The sequence below is a fragment of the Acipenser ruthenus genome, chromosome 24, assembly GCF_902713425.1.
Source record: "Acipenser ruthenus chromosome 24, fAciRut3.2 maternal haplotype, whole genome shotgun sequence".
Classification (NCBI taxonomy): domain Eukaryota; kingdom Metazoa; phylum Chordata; class Actinopteri; order Acipenseriformes; family Acipenseridae; genus Acipenser; species Acipenser ruthenus.
In genome coordinates this window covers 4,847,009-4,871,663 of record NC_081212.1, presented here as the reverse complement: position 1 = coordinate 4,871,663, position 24,655 = coordinate 4,847,009, and the positions used below count along the sequence as shown (strand labels likewise).

General features: G+C 40.4%; 3 protein-coding genes across 11 annotated transcripts in view; all 3 read right to left on the bottom strand.

Annotated features, from left to right (window-relative positions):
- LOC117429255 (clathrin heavy chain 1) overlaps positions 1-814 on the bottom strand; it is a 35,549-nt gene extending 34,735 nt beyond the window's left edge. Inside the window, exon 1 of one of the 2 annotated variants that reach the window (XM_058998116.1) lies at positions 443-814. In XM_058998116.1, the coding sequence (XP_058854099.1) occupies positions 443-484 (42 nt within the window). In that variant the 5' untranslated portion in view covers positions 485-814. The remainder of the gene's footprint in view (positions 1-442) is intronic. The other variant, XM_058998117.1, reaches the window with a different exon arrangement.
- A 2,267-nt stretch (positions 815-3,081) lies between these two features.
- Positions 3,082-15,395, bottom strand: LOC117429852 (probable ATP-dependent RNA helicase DHX40). Of its 6 annotated transcripts, none has more exons than XM_058998115.1 (18): positions 15,330-15,395; positions 14,247-14,474; positions 13,538-13,683; positions 12,668-12,787; positions 12,073-12,303; positions 11,395-11,461; positions 10,534-10,665; positions 9,861-9,960; positions 9,651-9,737; positions 8,694-8,876; positions 8,180-8,260; positions 7,697-7,854; positions 7,393-7,507; positions 6,796-6,904; positions 6,574-6,668; positions 6,414-6,483; positions 4,992-5,220; positions 3,082-4,676 (listed from the first exon to the last, which is right to left on the bottom strand). In XM_058998115.1, the coding sequence occupies exons 2-18, from the start codon at positions 14,431-14,433 to the stop codon at positions 4,549-4,551; spliced, it is 2,238 nt and encodes a 745-aa protein (XP_058854098.1). In that variant the 5' UTR covers positions 14,434-14,474; positions 15,330-15,395; the 3' UTR covers positions 3,082-4,548. The 6 variants fall into 6 exon arrangements, with proteins under 6 accessions (XP_058854098.1, XP_033905621.2, XP_033905626.2 ...); XM_034049730.3 differs by lacking the exon at positions 15,330-15,395 and adding an exon at positions 15,025-15,070 and having other exon boundaries at positions 14,251-14,474; XM_034049735.3 differs by lacking the exon at positions 15,330-15,395 and adding an exon at positions 15,025-15,065.
- Positions 15,396-15,739: 344 nt separating this feature from the next.
- LOC131696611 (uncharacterized) lies at positions 15,740-21,179 on the bottom strand. 3 transcript variants are annotated; one of them, XM_058998112.1, is made up of 5 exons: positions 21,116-21,179; positions 20,398-20,672; positions 19,813-19,964; positions 19,446-19,500; positions 15,740-19,256 (listed from the first exon to the last, which is right to left on the bottom strand). In XM_058998112.1, exons 2-5 carry the CDS (start codon positions 20,530-20,532, stop codon positions 16,893-16,895), a joined length of 2,706 nt encoding a protein of 901 aa, XP_058854095.1. In that variant the 5' UTR covers positions 20,533-20,672; positions 21,116-21,179; the 3' UTR covers positions 15,740-16,892. The 3 variants fall into 3 exon arrangements, with proteins under 3 accessions (XP_058854095.1, XP_058854096.1, XP_058854097.1); XM_058998113.1 differs by lacking the exon at positions 21,116-21,179 and adding an exon at positions 21,048-21,107; XM_058998114.1 differs by lacking the exons at positions 19,446-19,500; positions 20,398-20,672; positions 21,116-21,179 and having other exon boundaries at positions 19,813-19,925.
- Between the last annotated feature and the right edge of the window lie 3,476 nt (positions 21,180-24,655).

The following is a 24,655-nucleotide window of genomic DNA, read 5'->3' as shown; positions in this document are numbered from 1 at the left end:
TAATAATAATACCCGTCACACAATTTTACTTAAGCGTTAGATTGCTGCGATTGACTCCCTAATGCGTAATAATACCCGTATTAAAATGTGACACTTGTAGTTGTATATTGGGCCTAAGAAGCACTGTACAGTAGTACATTGGGAAAATGATTTCAGTTCATCAATTGCAAGTGTAATATCACTGCCCACTGTACATATTAAAATCAGATTAAGCGAACACGAAAATAAAAACATCCATTATGTTTGTCACACACCACCACTCTGCAAATATAAATGTATAAATACTGTAGGCTGTAAATACACAGCTACATATAATAGATTTCTATTCTGGGCAGTGAGTGCGCCCGAACTTCTTCCAAATGACTGGGATTTCCCCCGAAGGTTAAAGCCGGTACCGTATGCCTGGTCAGGTCGTATTTTTACCCCTTTTTGGTATCCATACCTGCAGGTGCTCCTGGAAGCGGATGGGAAGGATCTGAGCCATGGCGGTTACTCTCTTCTCTCACTCCTCCTAGATCTGCTCTTTTCTACAGCTTCTTCACTCAGGTACGAGCCGGACAACCACTGAACGCTTTCCTCAATGTCCAAAGCTGTGTATGAATGTGTTTTATGTTCTAATGTTTTGGTTTTTTTAATATGGAATAATAATGTGTACTATTCTGTCCGCCCGTATATTGTTTACTTGTGCTTTCCCTGAATGAAAACCAGCGGCCGTAACACCAAATTCTGGAAACCCGCAATGGCGGCGGAAACAGCTAGGGAGAGAAACAATCCGGAAACAGCTCTGCAACTCTCAGGGCGGAAGGATACCGCATCGCATGCAAGCGTATTCCACTTATTGATTTAAAACAAAAACGCTTATCTGGTGTGCAGCATGTCGTATAATCCAATGGAAATATCAATTCTGATTTCACATAAGAGAACAGTAGACACTACACAGTTGTTCTATCAATGCGCTGGTTACCAGAGGATCTATTTCTTTGCGATGCGCCCTTTGATTTTTGCCACATCATTCGTCCTCGTGAATGCACGTCAGTTCCGGATTAACTCTTTTTGGTTACCGGTTGTGTCAGTACGTTAAGGTGGGGTGGCTGTTTTAAGGGTTATTTTGTAAGAGGAGGAAAAACAGGCTTCGCAAACGTTCAAGGAGTCGTTTCATTATGTTTTGACAAAATAATAATAATAAAAAAAGCTATAACAATCGATTCTGGCTAAATATAAAATGCACAATATTTTTGTATAAATACACATTAATGTGTTATATCTTGAAATTAAAAGCTACGGCAGGACATTCTTCATGTCCTACCATGTGATTTTAGTGGGTTAACTAACTGTGCCCCAATGTTGTACAGGTTGTGTAAATCGGAGATTAACAACATAACTACTTTAATTATTAAGATTCGTTTTGTATTAAGTAAATATTTGAAATAGCAGACGAAAAGGTTCAACAACTGAGTATCGTTTTACTGTGTATTCCTAGTTACAGGATTAGTTTAGCTACAGCGAGTCCTTCAATAAAGCGCTAGCATTGCCCCTTATCAACCAGCGTCACAAGCTTGCTCATATATACAGTCGTATAGTGCGCTTGTCAAGACGCTGTCATTAATTCAGCAGCGTGACACCCGCGTTCAACTGTGCAGACTCAGCATTCCCACTGCCTCTCTTTAGCGGTCACACATTGAAGCGTTATTTATAGCTGCAGTATGGCTACAATGACGATTTTCACTATTGTCTCCGGAGCACTGTAACAGCACGTGACGACTCACACACACATGCAGGTAACTGGTCAGAACACACCAAAGAGAAATAGATTATGTTGGTAGTTGTAAATGAATAGCTTGTGAAAATACATTTTGATTATCTAATTAATTTATAATTTATTGCATTATCTTAAATGGTACAACATGCTTATACAGTGGTCATTTTTAAACCACCTCGCTTCAGAAATTCAGGTTTAAAAATGACATTTTTGCTGGAGTAGTTAGTAACAATTCTAATGAAAGACAGTGAACTAAAGGGATAAATAAACAGGGAAGAAGCAAAACATTCTGAAATACTAGATATAAAGTATTTATTTAGCAGATGCCTTTATCCAAGGCGACTTACAGAGACTAGGGTGTGTGAACTATGCATCAGCTGCAGTATCACTTACAACTACATCTCACCCGAAAGACGGAGCACAAGGAGGTTAAGTGACTTGCTCAGGGTCACACAATGAGTCAGTGGCTGAGGTGGGATTTGAACTGGGGACCTCCTGGTTACAAGCCCCTTTTCTTTAACCACTGGACCACACACATATTTAGGAGGTTTGTGTAAGACCGGTGAATTACTAGAATTATGAAAATAAAGATATGGCATGTATACATTTAATGTGACATACATGCAGACAAAAATTGATGAAAAATAGTTTGTTGTTCTAATATCATAACTTGCATCGCAGTGCATAAACATTATCCCATCTGCTTCAACATTTGTATGTCGAGTTTTGTTTTATGAATAAACTAACTCAACATGGGAGGCAGTATATAGTCTCGTGGTTGTAGAACACAACTGTGAGCAAGGTACTCCTGGGTTCACGTCGCTGCCCTGTCACTTATTTACTGTATGACCTTGGGCTAGTCAGAGAGCCTCAGTTGTTAAACAGGGTTCAAACAGGGTCACATGCCATGCTGCACTGCAGCTGGGCTAGCTGGAGATGACTGTTCAACAGTAGTTTACTATTAAGGTCTATGGCATCTATTTTAATGATCTAAACAATGGAAAATACCAACAATACCCACAGGGGTGATTTTTTTTTGACCCACTTAACATTACAGCATAGAATAAAAATGAAATGAAATAAGGTCCGTGGAAAATCTGGACATTTTAGGGCGACAGTATTAGGATGCACCACTGTTTTAATCATTAAAATAAACCCTTATGAAGTTTAGGCTGCCACTTGAACTAGTGCACTTGTCAGTGTACAATCTTATAAAAGAAGGTTCCTGGGCGTTCTATACATAACCACCTGCTTCCTCAGGGCTTTTTGTGAACCATTCTAATATACTGAATGTAAAAAAAGTATGACAAAAACAGTACAGGTTTTGTAACAAATAAAAACTTTATTGTATATAATAAATTCCTTTAATCAAAATAGTTTCAGAATATTGCTGTAAAAAAAAAAAAAGTTAAAAGTATTTCTAGATTATTTTCTGCAACAAGGAATGACTATAGAGCATGTTTATGCTCTGAAATTCATGAGTTATGCTACAGGTTGGGGTAAATAGCTGAACTTTCACAATGAATTGTATCCTTCATTACGTTTTGTATACTGTATTTTCTCTAATAGTTTGGTTCAAAAGTTTAACCTGTCTTTGACCAGAGCTGGCTTCCGCACATGCTATAAAGGTGTCTTTCTAATGATGAATTACTCCCTGCTGCGATTCTGGTTTAAACAATGAGAACCCGTCATGGATGAATCCCGTAAGGACAGAACTCTGGAATACAATTAGCAGTGTGTGTTACCTACAGTATTGCAGTACACCTTGTATCGTGATCTACAGGAGGACATGAAGAGGAATTAAAATCCACCCATCAACATTAGCTTTACTTTGTAAATGGCCTGAGCAAAACCTTTTTAAACAACGTTTTTACAATAAGCCCATCATTCAGCAGAGAACAAATGTGTCAGGGAATGCCAAACAAGACAGAGACTCGAAGGGATGCCATCTACTATTCTACTTTGTTAGGAATATTCAAGACATAAAAACACATGTGAGTTTTATAACGAGAGTTAAATAACTACCGGTACATAACAATTTTGGAGATTTGGGAATAAAGGCTTTAAGGAGAAAACCAAGTAACTCAATACCCATGTCAATAACAGCAGTACATACCCCATACTATAAATAAGGTTCCCCAGATATAGCCATTAAGAACTCCTACAATAAGGTGTCAATGCTGTGAAAAAGGAGTGAAAAAAATCCTTATGCAATCTTGTTTTTATACCTTGATTAAGACTACATAAAGAGATAATAAAGATAGCCTTTGTATTCTGTTCAACAACAAAGGTAATGCAAATTGTTTATTACAGTATGTGATTGCTTAAATTAACCAGTCTGGTTTTAGGGGTGAGTTATGAACAGCCTTAATCCAAACCTTACTCATGTGAACTGCCACTTATATTAAAAAGTTGTACAGCTTCCCCATTCAGATTTCTGGTTCTTCAAAAAGCAAGAGCATTCTTCGCACATTTATCTTCCCTAGAACACATACCACAAGCTCAATTCCAGCTCACAGAATACATTTTGACAATCATGAGTGTTACCGTTCTATCCTTTTTTGATAAGTAATAGTATACATTATGCAATGGCATTTACAACATTTCCTGCAGAGTTGATCAACACAGATCAAGAGATTTCCGCACAGTGGCACGGCTCCAGCCCCCTCAGCATTGCTCCCTGGATGTTGTCTCAGCTGGGAGGAGGGGAATAGAAAGCATGACATTCCAGGCCCCCGAGGTCTTGCTTCCTGAGATGGGCATCCCCCCCGTGCTTCTCGTTTCCTCCTTCACTGCACTTTCCCCTGCTTCCCTTCCCTCTCCTGCTTTCTCTGCAGGTAGCGCGCCCGAGCGTCGCACACAGAGCTCTCATCATTCCTCTTCTCCAGTTTCTTCAGAGCCTCCCCCTGTGCTTCTGCTGTAAAGTAATTACATGGAGTTCGGCCGTCATGGTAAGAACATGCAATTCATTTTCCCCCCCGTGAATACTTTATGAGCAAAGGAAAGCAGACAGTTTTATTATTCCTGCTATTTATTAAACCACCTTTACGTTCTGCTACCAACCGAAAAGCTTTTAAAAAATCATCTTTTCTGCTTTCCATAACTGTGTTGCACTGCATGGAGCACACTGACCATTTAACAGTAATGAGGTGGTCCTCTTGAAGACATAAGATGGATCAACCTTTGTTTAACAAACAGGACATTACAAACTGTTCTCCTCAAGTGGTCTCACCTTTTTGTCTTTTGGCCGTTTCTTTAATTTCCCACTTTGCCACCTCCTCCTCTGTCACCTCCTCCCTCGCCACACTGCTCAGCTCGTACACATCAATCTCGTGTAACTTTGGCAGCAAGTCCTTGACCCATTCGTAGCGGATAGGGCACACTGTTCTCACGTATATCTTGGAGGTTACCAGCACATCATGGAAGATAATCCAGTCCATCTGGGGTTCCTGCTCAAACAACTGGAAAATGACACTGTGTTATTTCATGATTATATAATTAAGGAAACTCAAGCCAAGGCAATGAATTCCCTTTATCGGTCCTTCACTAACATTTCACAATTATTTGATTCTTCAGTCAGATAGCGAAATAACAAGGTAGCACTGTATTTCTATATGATTCTCTAGCAACAGCTAGTAAATATACTGCTTGGATGAGGTACTGTCTAATGGAAATGGGTGCTTTTTACATGATTCAGATATAGCAACTTGACTAACATGTAAGCTTCAGGCTGTCTCTAAACAATCACAAGAAATCGTCTGCAAAATAAGCACCTTCCCAGGTATTGCTATAAGACAACAACTCTGTAATGACTACACAGTAATATTAACTGTAATTCCCCACATCCTAGTAATATGCTGGGCCTGGTAAGGTCTAATCTTCTGTCTGGGTCACCAACAATGCCAAGTCAAAGCTGTGATAACTGTGTGCTCCTCATTCAAAGTAAACAAAACCATTGTAAACCTTTTATGGATCTTGCAAATTATCCCCTTCAAGGTGACCCTTAACCTTTAACCCTCACAATACCCTGGTCTACACTAATGTCATCATCCAGTACCCTGTTTTATAGAAAACTGGATCATAACTTTTATGGTTGGCTCTTTCCAGCTGAAACAAACGGGGTAACTAATGGTGGTCAGATGATTAACTTCTTTGGGAGCCGTACTTACTGGAGCATAAGGTACTGGATACGGCTTTGATTATGATTTCTGAAGCATAAAGGTTAAGCTTTGCACATCTTTGGGTTAATGAATGACAGCATTAAGGATATAAAATCCTCACGTCAACAGAAAATTCAGTCCTATATTGTAATCCCATGCAATGTTGCTTTTTTAAGAGTACTTATTTTTTATTTTGCTTCTGAACTGATATCTCCATGTCTCCCTCAATTAAAAATATAGAAATCTGAAGGCCATTGTTGGTTAAGATGTACTGAACGACAATAGGCATGATAACCCTGTTATGATAAACAAAAAATAAAATAAAAATAATGTGATATCTGTATAATGTGAAATAATGTGATATCTTGTAACAATTGTAAGTTGCCCTGGATAAGGGCGTCTGCTAAGAAATAAATAATAATAATAATTAAAATAATTAGGTGATTGACTTCTTCCTAGAATTTGTACAAGTGTTTTTAATACATTCCACTTACTGCTGAGGATGGATGAATGTGAACTATAGATCCATGCCCATCCATTGTGCAAAACGTTCTCCCGACAGATCTGTAAAAACACAATGGGCACTTGGAGGACTTGTTCCTGATGCGCATCTAAATGAATTGCTTGATACGATGAAACAGATGCTTCCCCTACCTTCTAGCGACATTGCTGAAATATCCCAAACACAGACACTGTCTAAGCAGTTTGTTTTGAGAACCTTCAAACTTTTCAACTGGGAAATCACTCAGCTAAAAGAAAATAATAAGTGTTAAAAAATACACTGAAATCCAACATCTACATTTCTCATATAATCAGATAGTCCAAAAACATTTTAGTTATTGAACTGTTGCGGAAAATGGCATCAGAGTTATTTACCTGCTTGAGTCGGGCCAGTATTTCCTGCAGCTGAGTCTCAACACTGAAAGCAGACTTTATGGCTCTCCAGTGGATCCAATGATCCTGGCACCAAGACACAGGGGAGTCACTACAAACATAGGAATAAAGTTCTTAGTGATTAACTGTGTGCCATGTAATTGAGAGGAGATCCAGAGTCACGACAGCAGAAGGGTGGCGGAAAGCTACTGTATACTCTATATAGTGGGTAATTCTAAATGTTGCAATGCCATTATTCTTGAACAGATCTATACACTCTAATATCACATAAAGAACAGCATTTCAAAGAATTAGAATTTGTCAAGCAGCAGCAAAGCACATCGTCAATAAAGATGGATTCTCATGGACCTCGCTGATTGTATTGAGGACTTTTTGTAGGTATCACATTTTCATACAGTTGATCCCCTGGCTGTATTTTGTACAAGTAAAATGTTTTGGTCACAAGCAGTTCATGCCCATTGAAAAGCAATGCGGCTGTGCAGCCAGACACATTGAAGTACACAGCATTTTGTAACACTGCACCTCTGTGGTTACAGGGATAACGTATACAGTACAAAACATTAGGCTTTGTAAGCCTACCTTGCTTTGCACTTTTGAAAGATATTCAGCAGTGTTGTGAAGTCATTGCAGCCGCCCATTTCAGCTGCAAGCTCCCGGTGCTTCTCTTCAGCCTTCTGCTGTTTCTCGGGCTGGCCTGTGGGATCCAAAACAGACTTCATTCTGGGAACAGCTCTGCTGCATCCTGGCACCTTTGCTCTCGTTTCCACGCAGGAAACCGTCACATTTTTAAATAACCAAGAGCTATCATTTGAACCGTACTGTTGGAAACGTTACAGTTCCTTTTGGTTTGGGACGTGAATATTAGAACAGAGTTTTAATGTACCTGGTCGAATGAAGACATTTTCAACAGAGAGCATGGCAGCTATAGGAAGGAGAATGTCCTCGGAGCCCAGGGCCGCTGCTTTTAACAGGGCCCGAGTCAGGCCTGGGGGAAGAGGAAACTCCACCATAAACTGTCCCAATCTCGTCACATGGCCTCTCCTGTAATCATACCACAGAATTCCAACATTGTATTAGGCTTCAGTGTCAGAAGTCTAGTAACACAGGTATATGTCCTAAATACTGCCTCCCAACTCATCCCTCAGTAATGACAATCACTTTTAAAAGGTTGCAATATTCAGCATGCTTGGTATCATTCTTCGTTGTGTGTCCCCAGTATTGTTTTTTGTGTTGCCAGTCACATAAAGAGGTAGCTGGTGACACGTTGACAGTTGTAAAACCTGTTTCTCTGGAACCAGTTACCCCAGTTAATGTCATGCTTGAGGGTATTACGCTTTTAGATTCCAACCCTGGGAATATCAATTACCTGTCAATGGCGTCACACTGGTATAGCTGCTTCAGAGCTTCTAAAATGAACCTCTCCTCAGGACTGTCCAGGTATGGAAACCTTAAGATATAAACAGGACCCAATGATACTGGCTGAACAACATAGAAAAGGGACCTCACAAAACATTATCATTTACTAAATATAAAACTGCTGAACAGAAAATAAAAACAACAGGTAGATGCCAGTTAAAAATGCTCCAGCAAAATTACAGAATAGCCTGTCCTCAAATGAGGACGATGGCACTTAACGGGTTAATCAGCTATCAGGTAGTCTTTCTGTAAAGTTACTTAATGTTGAAATAGTTAATTGGTAATTTCATTGTAAACATCCATCAATAAATAACAATGATTAATAACAAGAGACGTATTACCAAGCTGTAAACCTGGTCACTTAACATCTGTGCTGCTTAATGGTGTCACTACCTGGTAAGAGCAGGTGACCACTAGAATTTATAACCTATTATTAGTACTATTAAAACGGCCTCTTTGTTTACCTGATGACGTCATGGACCCCAAGGCACTTCAGGGTGAGGATGACGGAAGTCAGGCTGGTCCTCTGGATCTCCGGAATGGTGTACTCCGGCATGCACTTCTCCCAGAACTCCCGGCTGTAGATCCGGAAGCACTTCCCAGCACACGTCCTTCCAGCCCTGCCTGCCCTCTGTTTCGCCTCAGTCCTTCGCGACAAACAACCGCACAACAGCTTGCATTTATATCAACCTTACCTCAATGATCTGCTTCTAATAAAGTGCATAGTCAATTTAACAATTAACATTCAGGGTAACATCTTCAACAGGGTAACATTCAAAGTAACATCTTCAGCAGTATACGCAGATCTTTAAAGATATGTAAACGAAATGTTTTAGATCAACCACCCATCATATGAACTGCACAGCCCTCATTAATACTGTACACCTTAATCATTGAACAATAATAACTGAACAACCACTGGAGTGCAGTCACCTCCCAACCCAGGTCCCAGAACCACCACACAACCTACTCCTTGGTTATGTTCAACTATTTCTATTATATGTACAATGTATAAAACTTCAGTCTGCAACAATTCTCAGACCCTGATAAAAACCATCTTGAAGACTGCCTAATTAAATTGCATTCACATTGTGCAGGGCTCAGACCCTGCAATTCAAAGCAATATCTTCTACGTATTACATACGTGCTTTGAAGTAGACAATGGTGTGATGTGCACGTAAAGTTGGCAGACAGCTCAATGGCATTTTCTCATTTTTCAGCCTTGTGAGCTCATTCGGTACATTATTACCATTTTAAATTAGAAAGTCACACAGCAGCGATCTTACAAACCAGGTGAGCTTTGGACTAAGCCAGTCATGCTTTGCAGACCAAAAGACACTTCTGTTCCGTACACTGTGAATGAATCCTGTTCAGGTACCAAAAAATAATAAAACCTGCCTCATTACTAACAAAAAACTTACTTTGAAATCGGCACCACTTCCAGAATATCCAGACCCACCCTTGAATTATGGTTCAGCTGCTTCACAAATCCACTGTCAACAATGTACCTGCACAGAATAGAACAGAACTGAAAATCCCGAGGGACAACGCAGTTTATACCAGGATTTCAATCCCACACTCACTGGGCTAGGTTCAGGGGGAAGCTATTACACACAATTCAATTATGTTACCTGATTCCATTTACAGTTAGAGATGTTGCAGCAATATTTGTGGAAATCACACATTTTCTGATGCCAGCTGGAGGAGGTTGAAATATTTGCCTTTGTTGATCTATTAAGAATAAACAGACATTAATATTTCAGAAGCATGCAATGACAATGTGTGCCAAAGAATTCCCAGCGGGTATACGAGATTTACTTCAGTTATGATGCAGCACTTTGTACTACAGAGGTGCATGAGTGGCTACTGAAGGCTGTGTGGTCCAGTGGTTAAAGAAAAGGGCTTGTAACCAGGAGGTTCCCAGTTCAAATCCCACCTCAGCCACTGACTTACTGTGTGACCCTGAGCAAGTCACGTAACCTCCTTGTGCTCCGTCTTTCGGGTGAGACGTAATTGTAAGTGACTCTGCAGCTGATGCATAGTTCACACACCCTAGTCTCTGTAAGTCGCCTTGGATAAAGGTGTCTGCTAAATAAACAAATAATAATAATAATACTGCCCACAAATACAAAAACATCCTTTCTGATTTCTGATAAGTGGCCGCCACAATTTCCAAAGACAATCATAGTTATTTGTCTTTTAAAAATGTCTCCCTCGGAGAAATGTACGTACAGTATATGCATTGTTTTCTGATATTATCTACTTTAGAATTGTAATCGCAAATATGTCTATCAGATACATTACCAGTGGGCATGGATCCATATAATGGGAGTATCAGGAGTCCTTTAACTGACCGGTCTTCAATATCATACCGATAATCTATGGATTCAGCCTTCTCATAGAGTGCATCACAGGCTTTCTCGATTTCCGCTTGGCCTGCAAAAAAAGAACATTGTTCAACTAACCACTAACAAGCAGGGGACCAAAAACCGACATTTCTGATACAACAAACTAAACAAGCACTATTTTAGACAATCTTAAAACTGCCAGCGATGTTTGTCTTAGGTACGATGTCTCTGCAGTTGCAAATGGAAGCATTTTAGCAGCGATTGTACTTATCACAATGGACAGCACAGATATATGAAGAGCAGCTAGGATGTAAGTGGGAGTTTTTCCTTGGTTACAGTAACAGGGAAGTGAAGTTTAGCAAAAGCCTTGTATATGATTACCACAAGCTCTTATCAATACTGTATGTGTTTGGCTGCATTCATCAGTTGACAACCCAGAGCATGTGAATTACAATATTGAAGCAGTAGTGATATGAAAGTGCAGGAATATGTAAAACGCAATATGCAGCATTGGAATACATTATACAGTATTGCTTAAGCACTCGCGCCTAACTGGGCAGTAACCTTACAGAAGCACAAGCATACCGTATATTACGGAAGTGCATTTACACAAGCTTTGTTATTCTGTCATTTGGATGGGAGCCAGGTTACAGATCGATGTAACCTCTGTGGTTTTCCAGCCCAAGATTTATGTGCAAATGGTCTGTTAAAAAAAAAAAAAAAACGGTCCGTTTTCCCTCGCAGTAGCTGCTCATAAATAACAGACACCAGTGTCGGTGTAAGGCTGCGAGAAGCCAACACTTGATAAGAAGCTTACCTGTAAGAAACACAAGGATATCACCAGCTGGCTCATTCGTGTGGATGTCGAGGGCAACCTTCACAACCTGAATGAAAAACAAACACAAGTTTGCGTTCGTGTTCTGTACTGCAATACGACCATCATTTTGGGCTTAATCAAAATACATTCTTATCCAACATACTGCATCCTCTGAGCAACAGGGCTACATTTCTATGGCTATAACATGTTTATGTCTACAGTCTTTACTGTATATATTGTTTACCATACTCCCATGTGATAATCTTGTGTGCCTGTGCTTAAACCGTGGGATACTGCAGTCCAAATCTAAAGCGGTTATATGAGTTTAAAGCAGCTAACCAAGGCTTTTAAAATATATTTTGTATAGCTCTTATTTAATAACATCATCACTGTGCTCTCTTTTCTTGAAGAGCTTTTGATTCTTAGCTTAGTATATAGGTATATCAAATACAACCCTATACTGTAGATATTAGTTGATGCTTACTAGTTCCAGATCACCTCATGTGCTTTAATTTAAACTTACACCGATGGTCAAGGTGCATTAAAATCGTCATCTAAAAGGCTTTCGTCCAATTTCTCTGCTTTATCACTAGTCCCGTTGCATATGCTATAGTTATTGATGTCGAAGGCTCTTTTTATATCCTGGTTTCCCCCTAACCTCAAAGAGCAGTGCTTTACCTCTTTCACATAAACAGAGCTCTCTCTGTCTTTTGGGCCAATCAGATTGCAGAATATCTCAGTGACAGGATAGGTCCTCCCGGGTATAGTGCAGACAGGGCAGTCCTCGAGGAACTCGGACAGCTTCTCCGTCTCCAGCGTGGCTGACATCACCACCACTTTGAGAGGGGCCTGCCCGTCTCCTCGCTGCTTCTTCTGGAACAGCTTCTTCAGTAAACCGAACAGAATATCCTGAAAGAGAACCCCAGTCTCACAACCTACTTGTAATGAGCCCGTTCCCAAGGTCCAGACCCAATCAAAAACTAAGCTGAATATGGTACATGCAAGCAGAATATTCATGCTAAGGAACTAAAGGCTCCATCTCCCAGCAGCCTTTGTCTAGTCCTCCCATGTTTCCGAGCAAACCAAACTAAAAACCCAAGCTTAAAAACATTATCTCATATAAGCAATCAAAATACAGATTCCCAATAAGGTGTGGTTCTTTCTTCACAACAAAATTCTGCATATCGATATAGGTTTTATTTTATTATTGTTCAGCAATACTTTCATTAAAATGACATTACTACATCCTGATTGAGTGATTGTCTCCCCTCACCGTGTTCAGGCTCCTCTCATGAGCCTCATCCAGAATGACAACGCTGTACCTGCTCAGACTGGCATCGGTGAGAATTTCCCTCAGGAGACAGCCATCTGTCATGTACTTGATAGCCGTGTCCTAAAGGAAGTACGAGATGCAGTTCTGTTTCAGTTAAAGGGGCTACACACATGAAAACAAGGAATGTCTGTAATGATGTCTTTGTAATATTCTGCATTTTGTGGCCCCAACATAAATAACAGATTATTGTTTTTTTATATTATTATATTTATACAGTCAGCACTCGGATATCCGTTACCCTCATACACGTCAGTCGCGTTTTACCGCCCTTGTATTAAGAATAAAATCAATCCCCATTTTATATATATATGTAACAAATTAATGCACTTACTGAATTAAAATACTTCTGCTGAAAATATAGTACTGTACCAACAAAACCAACTACAGTGCATCTAAATGGAGGCCTACTTATTTTAAAACACAGTCCTTTCAGTTGTGTATTTTTGACATTGTATCCTTTTTGTGTTCCCTGAAAAACGGACAAGGGTTGGAACGGGCCAAAATGAAATAATCAGATCTCTGTCTCTGAAGTCCAAATGTTATGGGATTGGATATGTGAGTGATGACTGTATCGATCTAGCCATTACCACAACAATGCTGGGCTCACACTTCATCGGGGACACACACATGCCCATTTTCATTGTCTTTTTAAGGGTTTAATCCCTACTGGAAGCCGATGTGGCAAACGAGCTAATCAGACTTCAGGGTATAGTGAAGGAGCGCACCTTCAGCCACTGGCACACAGCTGATACGGAGTCTCGTGAAGCCTGTCTACAGCACTTACAGTTCCAAGTCTATCTGATTGAATACCTTGGAAGTGCAATCATCAAACCGCACTTGGTAGCCCACTTCTCTTCCCAGGGGGCAGCCCATCTCCTCAGACACTCTCTGTGCTACTGAGATAGCTGCTACTCTTCGGGGCTGTGTGACACCAATCACCGTGCCTTTCCCAAACCCTATAGGGTAAAAATCAAAAAAGGCTGTTTGACACTAGATACTAGGCAACACTGAAATCCTGCTTTCAGGAATCAGACTATTGCTTTATTAATGGAACATGTCAATCTGCACTGTGTAATCATATTGTATGAGTAAGGCATTTTCTAAAGCCTACAGTAGCTATTCAGATAAACATATCTGTCACACTAACTGGTTATAATTTGTTAGCTTGTAAATGTTAAATAATACAACTTATCCTATGTTTATATAACAAAGGTTTTTACACTTTTGTAATCCAGTGTTGTTTTTCAGTGCTCTGACCCAATAAAACAGCACATTTGTACTAATTTTACTTTCAAAGTCTGCTTATATATACTACCTTCATAGGCTTGACAGTTACCAATGCAGATGACAGGACTTTTTAAATACGCATTCTCATCTGCATCATGGTGAGTATCCGTTTATCGTGCTTTTCACACGCGGATGCACGCCATTTGACTTGCATGTGTTTTTATCATGATAAGAGTACAGGTAACATGAAGGCTAGTTCTCTGTGCTAGTTCTGTCGTGGTGTGCAGATTACCTGCCTGGTAGAGATACTGAGGAAGCTGTGTGGTCTTGCCGCTGCCCGTCTCTCCGGTAACGATAAGGAAGGGGTTCTCTTTGACAGCCCGTATCAGCCGATCTCTGTGTTTGTGAATTGGAAGGGGGGGCACCGTGTCTGTTGCTGATCCCTCCTTTATTTTGAACGATTTCTTTTTTTTCTCCATGTTCAGTTTGTTCTATATGAGCGAGTTTTGTTAAACCTAACCTAGAGAATTGATGATAAATAAATTTAAAAAAAATACACGTAATCATTTAAATAAATAAATAAATAAATAAATAAATAAAGCCGGAAACAGCTCACAGTTATTATAATAAACAGTAATAATAACTGAGATGCTTGCAAATAATTACATTCAAATATGATTTGACTGCACAACATAACGGATTCGAACAAAAACATGAGGCAACGAATAGAAACCCTAATATTAGTGAAATGTACGCAGTGATGTGTACCCTTCTTTCTACTGACCGCAAAATAAAACCAACACAACATTTCTGTCAACAAGGCGTACCGACTCTCACCCTAAGATCCAGTTTGGAGATCTTACACGACTAGGAGAAAGTGAGTCAGATTAGCCTCTCAGTAGAATGGTTGTTCAATGCTTGCGACTCGTCACAAATGGGTTCACATGCTGATTAAGTTTTGTTCTAATAATGAAGACACTAAATGTGTGCAGTCACTTCAACTTCACTCCGAGATCACCCCTGAACAAAACAATAGCAACAGCTTCCTAAAACATCACTTACGCACTCACAATTTCATTCAATCGTCGCACGATGTGAACGTCACTATTTTATTTATTTATTTATTTTACTGAACTCGTGCTTCCCTCTGCTGGACAGACACCAAACAGTACCGCAGAAGACATTTTCTCCAAAATGCAATTCCTTTTTATGATTGTATCACATACACAACGCAAATTAATATGATTTAATAGTCCTATAGTGGAAATTCTAAAGACTTCGTGGTACTTTGATGCCTAGCTCATAGTTCATATCACATAGAAACCTACATATTATTACTCTAGGACTAAAGTACTACCAATAAGAGTATACTTACAGCAGTGTTTGTAACAGAACACACGCCCTTCCATTCAGCTGGGCATAGCTAGAAACCCTGCATCACCACACCACAGATTTGCTTATATACCGACGTGTGGGTTTAATGAGATTATAAAATGGGATCTCTTATTTATTTATTCTGCTCACCAGAAAATGACTGTAATGCATTAAGCAATATAGACAAATCATGCACTGCTGCCTAATTTCTAAAAAAAAATAAAAAATAAAAAAGTATGTATCTGTGGAGTAGTGGTTAGGGCTCTGGACTCTTGACTGGAGGGTTGTGGGTTCAATCCCAGGTGGGGGGCACTGCTGCTGTACCCTTGAGCAAGGTACTTTACCTAGATTGCTCTAGTAAAAAAAAAAAAAAAAAACACTGTATAAATAGGTAATTGTATGTAAAAAAAAAAAAAAAATGATATGATAATGCATTCATTAAAACCTCCTGACTTGTATACCATTTGCACTGCTCAACATATGTACTACTGCACATTTCTTTTTATTCACAAGTCATTTTTTGAATTTTGTAGCCAGGTGTCCTGGATCATTAAGTGGGGGGTTTCATTAAGAGCAGTGCCGCACTTCAAACTGCCTTGCTTCTGAAGTAAAAAAAAGCATTCACCTGGGTCTTCACAGTTTACTCATCTAATTCATAGCCATAGAACAAAAAACAATACAGATCTGAAAACATGAATTTTAATACTTGAACACCAAACGCTATAAAGAACATTTACAAGTTTTTCTGTACACACATATACAACTTTTAATTTCTAAAGGCTCACTTCAATTTTCACTGATGCAATTTATTTCCACCATTGCATTACAAAGTAATAAAATTTAAAAAAATGACCTCCAACTTGCATCTGTTTTCCACATAACAACGAACTATAAAATTAAAAGTAGCTTTACATATTGGGAAACAAAAACTCAAGTTATTTTTAAAATAACTAGTATGTAGGGTACCCCCGCAGAATGAACAAAAAATAATCATCAGAGTAAAAAAAAAAAAAAATGATGATTTACAAACAATACTAGAATTTAAAAAAAAAAAAAAAAAAAAATGCCTTGATATGGGTCCTCCTCCCACTGCTAGCCCTGACTTGACCCATCAGTCTGTCTTTGTAGAGTCAAACATTTCATATAAGGCGCTATTAAACAGTTTTCTTTTGCACTTTCTGGAATCTGCATTTGCAGATTTTCCTTTACCCTTTTCTATAGAGGTCATACTCAACAAGGTGTTTTTAGCTGGCTTTCCATTATCCTCCACTGCTTCGTAGAAGTTTATTTGGCACTTTGTTTTTTTACCACTAGAGGACATTTTTTCTCCCTTTCTTCCAGAAGTTTGTTCAGAAAGCTTCTCTTTCTTGCCCTGTTTTTTTTCACTCCCTGCAGCAAATCACCTGCAGAGTTTGATTCACTAGATAAATCCACTAAGGCTTCTGGTCTAACACTCTCATTTCCCCCAGATGTCCCAAAATGTTTTTGGATTTCAGCTGTTGTCACTTCTCCAGCTAGCAATTCACCAACAGATGTAGGACGAAGTCCCTGCATTTCCTGTCTATCATTCTGGTTCTTCTTTTTGCCTTTTTTTCTTCTTTGTTGGTTTTTCTTGTCCATCACCATTTAACAATATGCCGTCCTGTGAAATACCTGCATCAAGGGAGGATATGCATGCAGTTAGAGATGAACGCATCCCCTGTGCTTCCATTCCATCCGTTACACATTGTTTTCTCTCCACGATTCTTGATTCTCCTAGTTCAGCAGTATCACTCTCTGCTAAAATATCTTCTTTCAAGTCAATGGTCTCCCACCTCCCATTAACGTACAGTTCGCAAATGGGTGCAAAAATAGGTGACAGGATACCTTGAGCTTCCATTTCTTCATTTGCACGTTTTCTTTTACTCTGTTTCTTCTTTGTTCTCAACTCTCTTAATTCAGCAATATCTGTATCTTTAATATCTTTCTTACTGGCCATGTACTCATTTCCTCCATCAACTAGAAGATCGCAAGTGTTCGGAGGAGATAAATGTGGCCCCTGCATTTCTATATCATACCCCACCCTCTGCTTTTTACTTTTATTCTTTTTGTGGCTTTTTTTCTTTGTGTGTGTAAATTCTCCTGGTTCCAAGTTCTTCAACAGTGTGCTCTCATCTGTAGTAACAATACTTCTATTCAGGTTCTCGCATTCCCTTGGAGCATCCTTAGTCTCTAAATCCGTTTCCTGGCTTTCCATGCCATCAGATACACTCTGCTGTTCCACGTTCTTCTTTCTTTTAACTGGAGGCAAATTATGATCTGTGCTGTTCCCTTTCCCTCTTCCCATCTCTATGTTAGAATCATCTCTTTCTAATCCACCACCAGTTTGATCTGCACCACTTTCACAATGCGTATGCCTATTTTCATGAAGGTTTCCAATCTCTGAATTATCAGTTATGCCGTCATGTATCTCTTCTGTACAAAGGTTAAGGGACGTCGTTGAGTTCGTTCCTTCCATTTCCTCCATGTCACGTTTTCCCTTTTTCTTTCTTGTTTTTTTATCTTTCTTCACACTAAATGTTTCAGCTGCTTCTATTTGATGCTGCAGGGCAGCACAGACATCATTGCTATTTTCAGGTTCTGTAGATAGGCTTGGGGAGCTGGAGGAGGGATCTACCAAGCTCCCAACTCCTACACTAGTGCCAACTTGGCTAATGTTCCTTCCCCGATTCTTCTTCGTCTGTTTTTGACCATTTCTGGTTTTACAGATACGAGACGCCCCTGCGCTCATGTTATTTGGGTTCTCCACCTGATCATCTACTACATGAGAGCCTTCCAGGATGATGTCACTGCAGGGTTCTTCGTTGAGCTGAGGCCCCTCATTCGTTTCATATTCCATCGTGGCACTGGCACCTCCCATATCTTCAGGAACCGTAGCCAGATTTGGAGAGCTGGAGCGTTCTACCAGGTTCCCAACTACATCTTCATATGTGCTATCTTGACTGCTCTTTCTAGCCCGTTTCTCCATTTTCTTCTTTATCCTCAAGCGGTCTTTCGTATTACAGGTTTCAGATGCGTCTACGTTCATGCTCTTTAGGTTCTTCGATTCGCTGTCTGCTGGTTGAAGATCACTGCAGATTGGCTCATTGGTTTCCAAGTCTGCACGTGTAACAGGATCACCACTAAGCTCTATCCCAGCTTCTCCATCACCAGTGCTACTCTCCAGTGCATTTTCCACAGGGGCCGGGAAGCCAATGAAAACCACCGAACCGCCAACAGGAGTCCCCTCTGCCGTGCTTGTTAAACTGTCTTTGCGATTCTTCTTTTTGTCATGTTTAGTTTTCTTAATTTTGTTCGTCAGGGACAGACTATTGGTATCTGTGTCGTTCTGAACCATTATCATTCTCTTCTTTTCACTAGGTGTTCTGGCTGCTTTTTGAGTTTGATATTTCATTGTGGCATCTCCCATATCTTCAGGAACTGTAGAGTGATTGAGAGAGCTGGGAGGGCCTATCAAGTTTCCAACTCCTACATCTACATCAGGGCCGTCTTGACTAATATTTCTTGCCTGTTTCTTTTTCTGACTTCTTGTTTTCCAGATTTTAGACTCCTCCACGTTCACGGTCATTTCAATGTCAGTTGGGTGAAGTGAACCTTCCAACGCTCCATCACTACAGACCGTTTCATTGAGCTCAGGATCGACAACAAGGTCTATTCCAGCTTCTCCATCACCAGTGCCACTTTCCAGTGCAGTTTCCTCGGGCAAGTCAGTGGCGATTGGTGCAACATCAACAAGAGTCCTCGTTGCTGTGCTTGATAAACGGTGTGTGGATTTCTTAGTTTTGCTATGTTTATTTTGTTTTATTTTGTTCTGTTTTGTAATGACTTTTCTTACAGCACGTCTATTTTTCTTTTGTGGTTTCATTTTCTGAATGAAGCAGCAGTTGTCCTGAAAAAAAGCAAAATCATTAAGTAGATTATATTCACCTACTCTATACTGCAAGTGTATTCCACTACTGGTAACTGGGAATACATTGATTTCACTTGTATATTAACAATATCTTTATTAAGGCACAGGGCTTTTAGTTTGCATATAGAAAAACAATGCTCAATCTCAACTAGAAAGAAGGGGACCCACCACTATTTTAATGTCATCTCTGTCTTCTATGTCTGATTCAGTGTCATCTCTTTTACTAGAAGGGGGAAAAAAACACCATAAAGTGTGATTCGGGTTTATTATCTGCATTGTAAAATTACAAAACCTTTAACTTTGCATTAATCTTGCTGGAGTTTTCTTCCAGGGGTGACTTAGTACTTAAATAGGCTGTCGTGTGTTTGAGGCTTCAATGAACATCACTGTATTTTTCTCCCCACAGGCTTTTATACGCCCTCCAACCCCTCTGCTTAAGTGTAGGACTCATACTTCCTGAAAGGTAGGATGCCGTGTATTCAAAGGTTAAAGTTAGATTTTAGTCCATTGGTTTTGTGTGATACTGCTGACTTACTCTGGCTCCTGTATGGGAGAAACTGGCCTTTTCATCTCACAGCGATCCCTACTACACACGATGCGATCAGTTTCAATATTCAGCATCTCTTGAAGCTTCCCCTTGACTTTAATGTTCTTTACACAGTTGATAAACCCTGCTAATGCAGCTTGCTGTTGATGAACAGAAATACACACAGCCATAAAATAAATAAAAGGTTTGTCAAGGGCAACATAAAGAAGTCTTGATCACAGTCACGTTGAAGCGTTTGTCTGCATTTTAATCAAGTTTCTTTCCACTATTACGTTCATTTATTTTTAACAAAGTTGTTGCATTAAAATAAACTGTAGCGATATCATCAACAAATTTGAACACACAGAGCAATGACAAACAAGGGAATAAATAAATAAATAAAAATCTTACACCCATCCCCATGGCGAATACCCTTGTTGAGGATTTGCCTTGTTTAATCAGTCACTGCTCCAAATGTTTAAAAACGCATTAAGTAACCAGAATATTCTCACTTTAATGGCAAGGTGCTACTCTCCTGTCAAGTAATGCGTGGCCCATGTGCACCCACCAGATTGAAACACGCCTGTGAATTACCTCATAAGTCAACACCATCCTTAATGGCAGGTGCTTCCATCCATACATCCTTTCCACGAACGGGAAATGCAATCCTCTCCATTTCAGCCTTCTGGCTCGCTCCCCTTTGCTGTAGGACCTTCTTGGTCTCCCCATTGGCTTTCTAGTCTTATATTTGACTTTTTTTTCGGAGACGATCGCCCTCCCTGCTTCGGGGAATCGTATCTGACACTCGCTTTCTTTTCACTGCTCTCCTCGGTTGTGGTGTGCACTATTGCTGAAATCGGAGCTATCCACTGCAAAACAGGAGGCACTTGTGTTTTTAAGCACGCACATACATAATAACATAAATGTATCAATTCTAACCAATATAATAAACTATTCAGTATTAATTAATATTGTAAATATCCAGAAGTGCCTTGGTCTTTAAAAGTCGATGACAAACTACAGCATGTTTGCATTGATGTGTGCGGCTGGTTACGTGGTCCTTCTAATGGTGCATGTTTATGCAACGGATCTTCAGCAGTACAAAACCCCAAACAAGTTCAGGCATGTACACCGTGTGAATTTAGAAACCGTATCGTTTTTTTTAAACACTGACATTCTTTATAATATCAAATCATTTGCTCTATATATGTTCTTCTCAGAAACACGGAAATCAAATTACTTACAACCTTTACCACCACTTCTGTCAGACGTAAAATATCATCAATTCGGTTCTCTGTAAAAAGAATCTTACCTGAAGCATGTAGTAGTAATGCGATGTCCAACTAATTACTAACCCGGGGTCTAATGGTTCTCCCCAGCATTCAAAGTGGATCAGATACGTGTAACAATTTTTATTTATTTTTTTGTTCCTGGGTAGTAAGTGTTATTTCCTAATTGCTTATGCCTCAAAAGTATAGAAAATTGCTATTATTCCCCACAAACTTTGCTTTTGTGACCAGGACAGTGATATTTTGAAATTTACCTATTTTCCAGAACATTCCAGATAGATTCAGTGCTGAGTATTATTATTATTATTATTCATTTCTTAGCAGACGCCCTTATCCAGGGCGACTTACAATTGTTACAAGATATCCCATTATACATCATTTCACATTATACAGATATCACATTATTTTTACATACAATTACCCATTTATACAGTTGGGTTTTTACTGGAGCAATCTAGGTAAAGTACCTTGCTCAAGGGTACAACAGCAGTGTCCCCCACTGGGGATTGAACCCACAACCCTCCGGTCAAGAGTCCAGAGCCCCAACCACTACTCCACACTGCTGCCCCAAGTAAACTTGGAGTAACTTCTAGAACTTTCCAGTAATATAAATAGTAGTATAAATACAGGGGCCTTAAGCCCACCAGTTCAGTTTAGTTCCAGCTGCCTAAGTGGATACATATCTGCATTTTTCTGAGATGGCATCAAGAGGCTGCAAGCAGGGGGCTCCCGAGTGGCGCATCCAGTAGAGGCGCTCCTCGCAGGATGTTCCCTATAGCCTGGAGATCGCTGGTTCGAATCCAGGCTATGTCACAGCTGACCGTGACCGAGAGTTCCTAGGGGGCGGCGCACAATTGGCTGAGCGCTGCCCGGGTAGGGAGGGCTTAGGTCGGCAGGGGAATCCACGGCTCACCGCGCATCAGCGACCCCTGTGGCCGATAGGGCGCCTGTGGCTCTGCAGCGGAGCCGCCAGATCTGTGTTGTCCTCCGGCACTATAGGTCTGGTAGCATTGCTGTGGATCTGCAGTGCGAAAAATGACGGCTTGGAAGGAGCACGTTTCGGAGGACGCGTGTTTCATCCTCCGTTTCCTGAGTCGGCGGGGGGGTTGCGAGCGGTGAGCCGGGGATACAGATAATAATTGGGCATGCTAAATTGGGGTGAAAACCGGGGTAAAAATAATTGGCGACGACTAAATTTAAAAAATAAATAAATAAATAAATAAATAAATAAAAAAGAGGCTGCAAGCATCCAGCAGACGCATTTTGCTATGTCTGCGGCCAATTTATCAAGACAAAAGCGAAAAATTACTCCTGCTAAGATGTGTGAGGCCTACAAGACATATTTCAGCATGCCTGTCGGGGATCAAGACAAACCCTGGGCACATCATTTCACCTGCGAGCACTGCAAAAAAAGCACTGCAAAAAAACTATGGAAGGTAAGATGGACAATTGTTGCTCGGAATTTTATGTTATAAAATTTGTTAAAATTTTTAAAATTGTAAAAGTTTTTAATTTTAAAATGTTTTACAATTCTCAATGTTATTGAAAAAATATATCATATATGAAAAATGTTGCGAGAATCTCTTACACATTAGTCATGGGTGAAATAAATGTATTTTTGTAGGATGGTACAGAGGGGAAAAGAGAGCCATGAAGTTCGCTACCCCTAGAATTTGGCGGGAACACACTGACCACTCAAGCAACTGCTACTTCTGCATGGTGGACCCTTCCAAACGTCGGACTGGCAAGAATGTACCTGCTATCACATATCCAGACCTTCTTTCATCCATCGCCCCGGTGCCACACTGTCATGAGCTCCCCTACCCACTCCTCCGGAGAGAGAGCAGCCGTCTTTAGAAGAGAGCAGCAAGTCAGAGAGCGAGGAAGACGTTGTAGATCCAGATGACAATTTCAGAGGTGGAGCTGAGGAGAGAAACCCATACTACTCCAACCAAAAAGACCTCAACGACTTGATTAGAGATCTTGGTCTCACCAAGTCCAATGCCAAGCTTTTGACGTCTAGGCTCAAGAAGTGGAACTTGTTGGATGAAAGTGTGCAAGTCGCAGATCAGAGGAAGCGTCACCATCCTTTTTCCAGCTTCTTCACCCGTCAAGATGGGCTCTGCTTCTGCCACAATGTGACCAGCCTGTTCGAGGCAATCGGAATTGCCTGTAACCAGAATGAGTGGCGCCTCTTCATTGACAGCTCATCCAGGAGCCTCAAAGCCGTGCTGCTCCATAATGGTAACAAGTACCCGTCTCTTCCCCTGGCTCACTCGGTGCACCTCAAAGAGGATTACAACAGCATCAAAACCTTGCTGGACACCTTGAAGTATGATGAGTACGGCTGGGAGGTCATAGGAAACTTCAAAATGGTGGCATGCCTGATGGGTCTCCAAGGTGGTTTTACCAAGTTTCCCTGCTATCTTTGCCTTTGGGACAGCAGGGACACCAAGGCGCACTACCACAGGCGGGACTGGCCACAGCGGACCGAGTTCTCTGTGGGGAGGAACAACGTCAAGTGGGAGCCACTGGTGGACCCCCGGAAGGTGCTGATGCCACTACTGCACATCAAATTGGGCCTTATGAAACAATTTGTCAGAGCTCTAGATAAGGAGTCGGCAACCTTCAAGTACCTTCAAGACTTCTTCCCTAAGCTGTCTGAGGCAAAGGTCAAAGCCGGTGTCTTCGTCGGACCACAGATAAAGAAGATCCTGGAGTGCAATGAATTCCCCAAGAAGCTCACTAGTAAGGAGAAAGCGGCTTGGAACAGCTTTGTCGCAGTGGTTCGGGGCTTCCTGGGCAATCACAAGGCCGAAAACTATGTGGAGCTGGTTGAGACTCTGGTGAAGAACTACGGCACAATGGGCTGTAGGATGTCCCTCAAAGTCCATATCCTTGATGCTCATCTTGATAAATTCAAGGAGAACATGGGAGCATACTCGGAGGAGCAAGGCGAGCGCTTCCACCAGGATATACTGGACTTTGAACGCCGCTACCAAGGACAGTATAACGAGAACATGATGGGAGACTACATTTGGGGGCTGATTTGTGAAAGTGATTTACAGTATAATCGTAAATCTCAAAAAACTACTCACTTCTAAATCTTTTGTAGTCATTTTTGTATTACTTTAGTATAAATACATGTTAATTTGGATTCATATGTTGTTTTTTCTGACTTTATGTGAACGAAAAGACACAAATTCGCCCGTTTTCTCATTGGAAATAGGTAAATTTCAAAATATCACTGTCCTGGTCACAAAAGCAAAGTTTGTGGGGAATAATAGCCATTTTCTATACTTTTGAGGCATAAGCAATTAGGAAATAACACTTACTACCCAGGAACAAAAATTGTGTTACATTGAATGTGTGTACTGTAGTGCCACCTTCTGAGTAGTTAGTTTGCAATTATTAAACTCTAGAAATTATATAATGAACTATTTTGTTAAGGGTCTGAATGGAGGTTTCAATGAAACAATATAGAACAGGGTTGGAACAAAGACTGGGAGCGGAAGAGACAATTTTGGACACTCCTGTAAACTACTCGATGCAAATTCTGTTCA